The sequence below is a fragment of the Coregonus clupeaformis genome, chromosome 30 (genome assembly GCF_020615455.1).
Source record: "Coregonus clupeaformis isolate EN_2021a chromosome 30, ASM2061545v1, whole genome shotgun sequence".
Lineage (NCBI taxonomy): Eukaryota > Metazoa > Chordata > Actinopteri > Salmoniformes > Salmonidae > Coregonus > Coregonus clupeaformis.
Window position 1 is genome coordinate 45,481,887 of NC_059221.1, and position 10,483 is coordinate 45,492,369.

General features: G+C 32.4%; 1 protein-coding gene across 1 annotated transcript in view; it reads left to right on the forward strand.

The window, feature by feature from the left end:
* The window catches only part of cacna2d3a (calcium channel, voltage-dependent, alpha 2/delta subunit 3a), a 293,663-nt gene that overhangs the window by 265,699 nt on the left and 17,481 nt on the right, over positions 1-10,483 (forward strand). Inside the window, exons 33-35 of the mRNA XM_041857104.2 lie at positions 7,193-7,245; positions 7,672-7,727; positions 9,630-9,744. Coding sequence (XP_041713038.2) covers positions 7,193-7,245; positions 7,672-7,727; positions 9,630-9,744 — 224 coding nt within the window. The remainder of the gene's footprint in view (positions 1-7,192; positions 7,246-7,671; positions 7,728-9,629; positions 9,745-10,483) is intronic.

The following is a 10,483-nucleotide window of genomic DNA, read 5'->3' on the forward strand; positions in this document are numbered from 1 at the left end:
ATTATTTCTCAGTATGTAGTTAGTGACATTTCTTCTCAGTATGTAGTTAGTGACATTATTTCTAAGTAAATAGTTAGTGATATTATTCCTCAGTATGTAGTTAGTAACATAATTTCTCAGTATGTTGTTTGTGACATTATTTTTCATTATGTAGTTAGTGACATTATTTCTCAGTATGAAGTTAAAAACATTATTTCTCAGTTTGTAGTTAGTGACATTATTTTTCAGTATGTAGTTAGAGACATTATTTCTCAGTATGTAGTTAGTGATATTATTTCTCAGTATGTAGTTAGTAACATTATTTCTCAGTATGTAGTTAGATACATTATTTCTCAGTATGTAATTAGAGACATTAATTCTCAGTAACTAGTTAGATACATTATTTCTCAGCATGTAGTTAGTGATATTATTTCTCAGTATGTAGTTAGTGATATTTTTTCTCAGTATGAAGTTAGAGACATTATTTCTCAGTATGTAGTTAGAGACATTATTTCTCAGTATGTAGTTAGTAGTATTATTTCTCAGTATGTAGTTAGTGATATTATTTTTCAGTATGTAGATAGTGCTATTATTTCTCAGTACGTAGTTAGTGATATTTTTTTTCAGTATGTAGTTAGAGACATTATTTCTCAGTATGTAGTTAGTGATATTATTTCTCAGTATGTAGTTAGTAACATTATTTCTCAGTATGTAATTAGAGACATTATTTCTCATTATGTAGTTATTGACATTATTTCTCAGTATGTAGTTAGTGACATTATTTCTCAGTATGTAGTTAGTGACATTATTTCTCAGTATGTAGTTAGTGACATTATTTCTCAGTATGTAGTTAGTGACATTACTTTTTCAGTAAATAGTTAGTGACATTATTTCTCAGTATGTAGTTAATGACATTATTTCTCAGTATGTAGTTAATTACATTTCTTCTCAGTATGTAGTTAGTGACATTATTTCTCAGTAAATTGTTAGTGATATTATTTCTCAGTATGTAGTTAGTAACATAATTTCTCAGTATGTAGTTAGTGACATTATTTTTCATTATGTAGTTAGTGACATTATTTCTCAGTATGAAGTTAAAAACATTATTTCTCAGTTTGTAGTTAGTGACATTATTTCTCAGTATGTAGTTAGTAGTATTATTTCTCAGTATGTAGTTAGTAATATTATTTTTCAGTATGTAGATAGTGATATTATTTCTCAGTACGTAGTTAGTGATATTTTTTCTCAGTATGTACTTAGAGACATGATTTCTCAGTATGTAGTTAGTGGCATTATTTCTCAGTATGTAGTTAGTAGTATTATTTCTCAGTATGTAGTTAGTGACATTATTTCTCAGTATGTAGTTAGTGACATTATTTCTCAGTATGTAGTTAGTTATATTATTTCTCAATATGTAGTTAGTGATATTATTTATCAGTATGAAGTTAATAACATTATTTCTCAGTATGTAGTTAGAGACAATATTTCTCAGTGTGTAATTAGAGACATTAATTCTCAGTAACTAGTTAGATACATTATTTCTCAGTATGTAGTTAGAGACATTATTTCTCAGTATGTAGTTAGTAGTATTATTTCTCAGTATGTAGTTAGTAATATTATTTTTCAGTATGTATATAGTGATATTATTTCTTAGTACGTAGTTAGTGATATTTTTTCTCAGTATGTAGTTAGAGACATTCTTTCTCAGTATGTAGTTAGTGATATTATTTCTCAGTATGTAGTTAGTAACATTATTTCTCAGTATGTAATTAGTGATATTATTTCTCATTATGTAGTTAGATACATTATTTCTCAGTATGTAGTTAGAGACATTATTTCTCAGTGTGTAATTAGAGACATTATTTCTCAGTATGTAGTTAGTGAAATTATTTCTCAGTATGTAGTTAATTACATTATTTCTCAGTATGTAGTTAGTGATATTTTTTCTCAGTATGTAGTTAGTGATATTATTTCTCAGTATGTTGTTAGTGACATTATTTCTCAGTATGTAGTTAGTGATATTATTTCTCAGTATGTAGTTAGTGATATTTTTTCTCAGTATGTAGTTAGTGACATTATTTCTCAGTATGTAGTTAGTGATATTTTTTCTCAGTATGAAGTTAGTAACATTATTTCTCAGTTTGTAGTTAATGACATTATTTCTCAGTATGTAGTTAGAGACATTATTTCTCATGATGTAGTTAGTAGTATTATTTCTCTGTATGTAGTTAGTGATATTATTTCTCAGTATGTAGTTAGTTATATTATTTCTCAGTATGTAGTTAGTGATACTTTTTCTCAGTGTGTAGTTAGAGACATTATTTCTCAGTATGTAGTTAGTGATATTATTTCTCAGTATGTAGTTTGTAACATTATTTCTCAGTATGTAATTAGTGATATTATTTCTCAGTTTGTAGTTAGTGATATTATTTCTCAGTATATAGTTAAAGACATTATTTCTCAGTATGTAGTTAGAGACATTATTTCTCAGTATGTTGTTAGTAGTATTATTTCTCAGTATGTAGTCAGTGATATTATTTCTCAGTATGTAGTTAGTGATATTATTTCTCAGTATGTAGTTAGTAATATTTTTTAATAATATTTAGTTAGACATTATTTCTCAGTATGTAGTTAGTGGCATTATTTCTCAGTATGTAATTAGTGATATTATTTCTCAGTATGTAGTTAGATACATTATTTCTCAGTATGTAGTTAGAGACATTATTTCTCAGTGTGTAATTATAGACATTATTTTTCAGTATGTACTTAGAGACATGATTTCTCAGTATGTAGTTAGTGGCATTATTTCTCAGTATGAAGTTAGTGACATTATTTCTCAGTATGTAGTTAATTACATTATTTCTCAGTATGTAGTTAGTGACATTATTTCTCAGTTTGTAGTTAGTGACATATCTTCTCAGTATGTAGTTAGTGACATTATTTCTCAGTAAATAGTTAGTGATATTATTCCTCAGTATGTAGTTAGTAACATAATTTCTCAGTATGTAGTTAGTGACATTATTTCTCAGTATGAAGTTAAAAACATTATTTCTCAGTTTGTAGTTAGTGACATTATTTTTCAGTATGTAGTTAGAGACATTATTTCTCAATATGTAGTTAGTGATATTATTTCTCAGTATGTAGTTAGTAACATTATTTCTCAGTATGTAGTTAGAGACATTATTTCTCAGTGTGTAATTAGAGACATTAATTCTCAGTAACTAGTTAGATACATTATTTCTCAGCATGTAGTTAGTGATATTATTTCTCAGTATGTAGTTAGTGATATTTTTTCTCAGTATGAAGTTAGAGACATTATTTCTCAGTATGTAGTTAGAGACATTATTTCTCAGTATGTAGTTAGTAGTATTATTTCTCAGCATGTAGTTAGTGATATTATTTCTCAGTACGTAGTTAGTGATATTTTTTTTCAGTATGTAGTTAGAGACATTATTTCTCAATATGTAGTTAGTGATATTATTTCTCAGTATGTAGTTAGTAACATTATTTCTCAGTATGTAATTAGAGACATTATTTCTCATTATGTAGTTATTGACATTATTTCTCAGTATGTAGTTAGTGACATTATTTCTCAGTATGTAGTTAATTACATTATTTCTCAGTAAATTGTTAGTGATATTATTTCTCAGTATGTAGTTAGTAACATAATTTCTCAGTATGTAGTTAGTGACATTATTTTTCATTATGTAGTTAGTGACATTATTTCTCAGTATGAAGTTAAAAACATTATTTCTCAGTTTGTAGTTAGTGACATTATTTCTCTGTATGTAGTTAGTAGTATTATTTCTCAGTATGTAGTTAGTAATATTATTTTTCAGTATGTAGATAGTGATATTATTTCTCAGTACGTAGTTTGTGATATTTTTTCTCAGTATGTACTTAGAGACATGATTTCTCAGTATGTAGTTAGTGGCATTATTTCTCAGTATGTAGTTAGTAATATTATTTCTCAGTATGTAGTTAGTGACATTATTTCTCAGTATGTAGTTAATGACATTATTTCTCAGTATGTAGTTAGTTATATTATTTCTCAATATGAAGTTAGTGATATTATTTATCAGTATGAAGTTAATAACATTATTTCTCAGTATGTAGTTAGAGACAATATTTCTCAGTGTGTAATTAGAGACATTAATTCTCAGTAACTAGTTAGATACATTATTTCTCAGTATGTAGTTAGAGACATTATTTCTCAGTATGTAGTTAGTAGTATTATTTCTCAGTATGTAGTTAGTAATATTATTTTTCAGTATGTATATAGTGATATTATTTCTCAGTACGTAATTAGTGATATTTTTTTCAGTATGTAGTTAGAGACATTCTTTCTCAGTATGTAGTTAGTGATATTATTTCTCAGTATGTAGTTAGTAACATTATTTCTCAGTATGTAATTAGTTATATTATTTCTCATTATGTAGTTAGATACATTATTTCTCAGTATGTAGTTAGAGACATTATTTCTCAGTGTGTAATTAGAGACATTATTTCTCAGTATGTAGTTAGTGACATTATTTCTCAGTATGTAGTTAATGACATTATTTCTCAGTATTTAGTTAGTGATATTTTTTCTCAGTATGTAGTTAGTGATATTATTTCTCAGTATGTTGTTGGTGACATTATTTCTCAGTATGTAGTTAGTGATATTATTTCTCAGTATGTAGTTAGTGATATTTTTTCTCAGTATGTAGTTAGTGACATTATTTCTCAGTATGTAGTTAGTGATATTTTTTCTCAGTATGAAGTTAGTAACATTATTTCTCAGTTTGTAGTTAATGACATTATTTCTCAGTATATAGTTAGATACATTATTTCTCAGTATGTAGTTAGATACATTATTTCTCATGATGTAGTTAGTAGTATTATTTCTCTGTATGTAGTTAGTGATATTATTTCTCAGTATGTAGTTAGTTATATTATTTCTCAGTATGTAGTTAGTGATATTTTTTCTCAGTGTGTAGTTAGAGACATTATTTCTCAGTATGTAGTTAGTGATATTATTTCTCAGTATGTAGTTAGTAACATTATTTCTCAGTATGTAATTAGTGATATTATTTCTCAGTTTGTAGTTAGTGATATTATTTCTCAGTATATAGTTAAAGACATTATTTCTCAGTATGTAGTTAGAGACATTATTTCTCAGTATGTTGTTAGTAGTATTATTTCTCAGTATGTAGTAAGTGATATTATGTCTCAGTATGTAGTTAGTGATATTATTTCTCAGTATGTAGTTAGTAATATTTTTTCTTAGTATTTAGTTAGACATTATTTCTCAGTATGTAGTTAGTGGCATTATTTCTCAGTATGTAATTAGTGATATTATTTCTCAGTATGTAGTTAGATACATTATTTCTCAGTATGTAGTTAGAGACATTATTTCTCAGTGTGTAATTATAGACATTATTTCTCAGTATGTACTTAGAGACATGATTTCTCAGTATGTAGTTAGTGGCATTATTTCTCAGTATGTAGTTAGTAATATTATTTCTCAGTATGTAGTTAGTGACATTATTTCTCAGTATGTAGTTAATGACATTATTTATCAGTATGTAGTTAGTTATATTATTTCTCAGTATGTAGTTAGTGATATTATTTATCAGTATGAAGTTAATAACATTATTTCTCAGTTTTTAGTTAGTGACATTATTTCTCAGTATGTAGTTAGATACATTATTTCTCAGTATGTAGTTAGTAACATTATTTCTCAGCATGTAGTTAGAGACATTAATTCTCAGTATGTAATTAGAGACATTATTTCTCAGTATGTAGTTAGAGACATTATTTCTCAGTATGTAGTTAGTGATATTTTTTCTCAGTATGTAGTTAGTAACATTTCTTCTCAGTATGTAGTTTGTACATTATTTCTCAGTATGTAATTAGAGACATTATTTCTCAGAGTGTAGTTAGTGACATTTCTTCTCAGTATGTAGTTAGTGACATTATTTCTCATTATGTAGTTGGTGATATTATTTCTCAGTAAGTAGTTAGTGATGTTATTTCTCAGTATGTAGTTAGTAACATTATTTCTCAGTATTTAGTTAGACACATTATTTCTCAGTATGTTGTTAGTAGTATTATTTCTCAGTTTGTAGTTAGTGACATTATTTCTCAGTATGTAGTTAGTGATATTATTTCTCAGTATGTAGTTAGACACATTATTGCTCAGTATGTTATTAGGTACATTATCTCTCATTATGTAGTTAGTGACATTATTTCTCAGTATGTAGTTAGTATAATTATTTCTCAGTATGTAGTTAGACACATTATTTCTCAGTATGTAGTTAGGTACATTATCTCTCATTATGTAGTTAGTGACATTATTTCTCAGTATGTAGTTAGTGATATTATTTCTCAGTATGTAGTTAGTGATATTATTTCTCAGTATGTAGTTAGTATAATTATTTCTCAGTATGTAGTTAGTGATATTATTTCTCAGTATGTAGTTAGTAATATTATCTCTCATTATGTAGTTAGTGACATTATATTTCAGTATGTAGTTAGTGATATTATTTCTCAGTATGTAGTAAGAGACATTATTTCTCAGTTTGTAGTTAGTGACATTATTTCTCAGTAAGTAGTTAGAGACATTATTTCTCCGTTTTTAGTTACGGACATTATTTCTCAGTATGTAGTTAGTGATATTATTTCTCAGTATGTAGTTAGTGACATTATTTCTCAGTATGTAGTTAGAGACATTATTTCACAGTATATAGTTAGTGATATTATTTCTCAGTATGTAGTTAGAGACATTATTTCTCAGTATGTAGTTAGTTATATTATTTCTCAGTATGTAGTTACAGACATTATTTCTCAGTATGTAATTAGTGATATTATTTCTCAGTATATAGTTAGTGACATTATTTCTCAGTATGTAGTTAGTGATATTATTTCTCAGTATGTAGTTACGGACATTATTTCTCAGTATGTAGTTAGTGATATTATTTCTCAGTATGTAGTTAGTGACATTATTTCTCAGTATGTAGTTAGACATTATTTCTCAGTATGTAGTTAGAGACATTATTTCTCAGTATGTAGTTAGAGACATTATTTCTCAGTGTGTAGTTAGTGATATTATTTCTCAGTATGTAGTTAGTGACATTATTTCTCAGTATGTAGTTAGTGACATTATTTCTAAATATGTAGTTAGTGACATTATTTAAATGGTAACTGCTATTTTCCTCTCTTCTCTCTACAGCCCTACTTTGCCATATTTGCCACAGTGAAGTGGCTCCTGACAGAACTTGTCATGTAAGCTGTGTGTGTGTGTGTGTGTGTGTGTGTGTGTACGCACATCCATTTGCGCGTATGTTTTCCTTCGTTCGTTGGTGTGCTCTAGGGCTGTGGTGACGTTAGCTCCGTTCATGAGCTGTAATGGCATCCTTATGTCGCCACTTAGCTGGGGCGATCCCACAGTGCGGTGGGGTCTCTGTGGTTGTGGAACCGTCCTGCTTCCTGGGTGGTCTGATGTCAGAGCAACAGAGCTCAAGCTCTTGGGTGATTGAGTTGTTGTAGGTGTTGTTGATTATAGGTTCTGTAGGTTTTATACAGGGCACATTGAAGGGTTTGACATTTAAAGTTGATATGTAGTAGATCTAAGTTGTGTGTTTGTGATTCTCTGAGATTGTGAGGATTGATGATGATGGTTCTATATATCTTTCTTCTCCTTGTCTTCAGTTTTATGGTGGAGTTTAACCTGTACAGCTGGTGGTACTCTGACCTCACAGCCAAAGGTAAGTCGGTAAAAGGGTCAGGTGTGTTTAGAGGCCAGCTGCTGGTTGGGTGAGCCTGTCACACTCAATTGTGATTGGATGTTGAAGACGTCACTCACATTTTGTTCTATGTAGAAACCACAGCAGAGAGGTTAAGAGTGCAGGACATGAGCAAGACTATAACTGCTGCCCGCAAACCCCTCACTCACACACAAAACACACATCTCAGTCATGACCTCTCCACGATCCTCTCTCTTTCCACTCGTTCACCTCTTTCTTTCTCAGTCTCTTTCGCTCTGTCTCTGAGTCAGTGTGACCGCTGGAAAAACAGAATAAAACACTAATGGTCACAAACTCCTTACAGGACATTTAAAGGACAGCCAGGGCAGACCATGGAGCTACCTCAATTGACCCGCTGTGTCTGTGTGTCTGTGTGTCTGTGTGTGTGTGTGTGTGTATGTGTGTGTGTGCGCACATCTATTTGTGTGCATATCTGTGCATGTGTGCGTGCGTGCGTATCCGTACATGTGTGCGTGCATATCCGTGCATGCGTGAGCTTTATGATCTGTGAGGATGTGTATCATATTGGTGGCAGTAGGAAGCAATATCCGCTATGTAACCAGAGAGACAGGCTACATCCACACACACAGACAGGCCACTGCCAAGGTAGGAACTCTACGCTATACTCAATACTTTATGGGCTGTGTAAGCCTGATTCCCTGTCTGGCAGTTAAGTCCCTCAAACCAGCGTCAAATGAAGGCATTAGATGTTGCTACCTAGTGCCAAAACTAATAAGTACCTGACAGAAGAAGAGGAGAGAATGTGATCAACTGTTGTTAGAATGCATGCCTACTTTTGGACAATAGCGAATTAAGAAAAACATCATCATCAGAGAGAAAGAGAGAGAGAGAGAGAGAGAGAGAGAGAGAGAGAGAGAGAGAGAGAGAGAGAGAGAGAGAGAGAGAGAGAGAGAGAGAGAGAGAGAGAGAGAGAGAGAGAGAGAGAGAGAGAGAGAGAGAGAGAGAGAGAGAGAGAGAGAGAGAGAGAGAGAGAGAGACAGAGAGAGAGACAGAGAGAGAGACAGAGAGAGAGACAGAGAGAGAGAGAGAGAGAGGGAGGGCTGCTGAAAATGCTGTCCAAGCACCCTTTCCTTATCCTGGGTAGAAACATGGTTTCTTGGTGTTGGACATGGAACAGAAGACACAATTTCACAGCTCGGTAACCGCAGCTCTTACAGCGGTACACTCCTATCGCCTCACAAATGAGACTCAACCATCAGACACACACCAGATAGGCCCGTCCTACACCCGAACCAACCGGCAACGGAATCCATGCGCGTCCATGCACGTCCTCAAATTGAACTAATCCCAAGCATTCAGACGAACCCGACGCCATTAGGCCGCTGACACACACCAGCAATTAAAACCATCCAATAAACCTACTGTATGTTAATCCACACTCCTTCCTAATCAGCCTGTGACTATGTTTCTTTGTGCAGGAAAAGTGTTTGCAATAATGGTTTTTGATTCAACTAAGCTCATCGTTTTCTTATTGTATAGTCATTTAGTATGTATGTTTACTGTAGACGATGTCGTTTGCTTGTGCACTGAATTAATATAGTGTACTGTATAGTCAGAGGGCTTTTTCCCTAAATCAACTGCAGTACTACCACAAACCACTAAGTGGCAGCAGTGAAACATGAAATGAATTTAAAACCCCACTATCAGATAAATTATGTAACTGGATGTATTCATTACAATATTCCCCTTTTCTGTGGTTTCACGATGTCTGTAAAAGGAGTGTGTGATGAACATATTTACAGCAGTTTAAAAAATAATGTTTTATTCTAATCACCAAATTAAACAGAAAACTTTCTGGCACACTGCTCTTCTCCTCTCTCCTCCTTTCCCCTCTCTCTCTAGCCCAGAGGGGTGATCGGACCATGTTGGTGCCATGTGATACTGAGTACCCAGCCTTCGTCTCAGAGAGAACCATTAAGGAGACCACTGGGAACATCGACTGTGAGGGATGCATCAAGTACGTACAGTTTACACACACACACACACACACGCACACACACACACACACACACACACACACACACACACACACACACACACACACACACACACACACACTGCCAATCAAATGCAGTCTGTGGTCCTTTATTTCCACTTTAGTTCTCTCTCTCTTCCACTGATGTAAACTGTTCAAATGTACAGTTCATTGACATATAGCCAGACTCCAGTCACACATTTAATCACAAATTTGATGACTTGAGACTGGACTTGATATAAAATAAAATAACTTGAGACTTGACTTGGACTTGGAGCCTCAAGACTCTGGTCTCGACTTGGACTTGAGACTGATTACTTGAAAATATCTGGCCAGGTTTGTAATGTTGTGTCACTCATTTTGTGGCACAGTCTACATGGATTAATCTACATGCAGCCAGAGACAGTAGCAGCAGCATCGCCCCCTTGCAAAAAAGAACTGCAACAGATTGGCTAGTGAAACACACTCGGCACTCTGATTGGACCAGTAAATTGTCAGTCAACACAGGTCGATGTGCTAGCGAACAGATTGCTGATTAGCTGTATGCTACAGCTCTAGGATCAGGTGCAGCGCAAAGGACACAGTAGGGAGAGAGGATTGCCATAATAAATACATATGCAGCTCCAAAAATTGTTTGGTGATCAAGAATATGAACTGTTTACTTTGCAAGCTCACCAGCAATGGGGCAACAATTACTAGCATATGTCTACTGGTCTTTTGG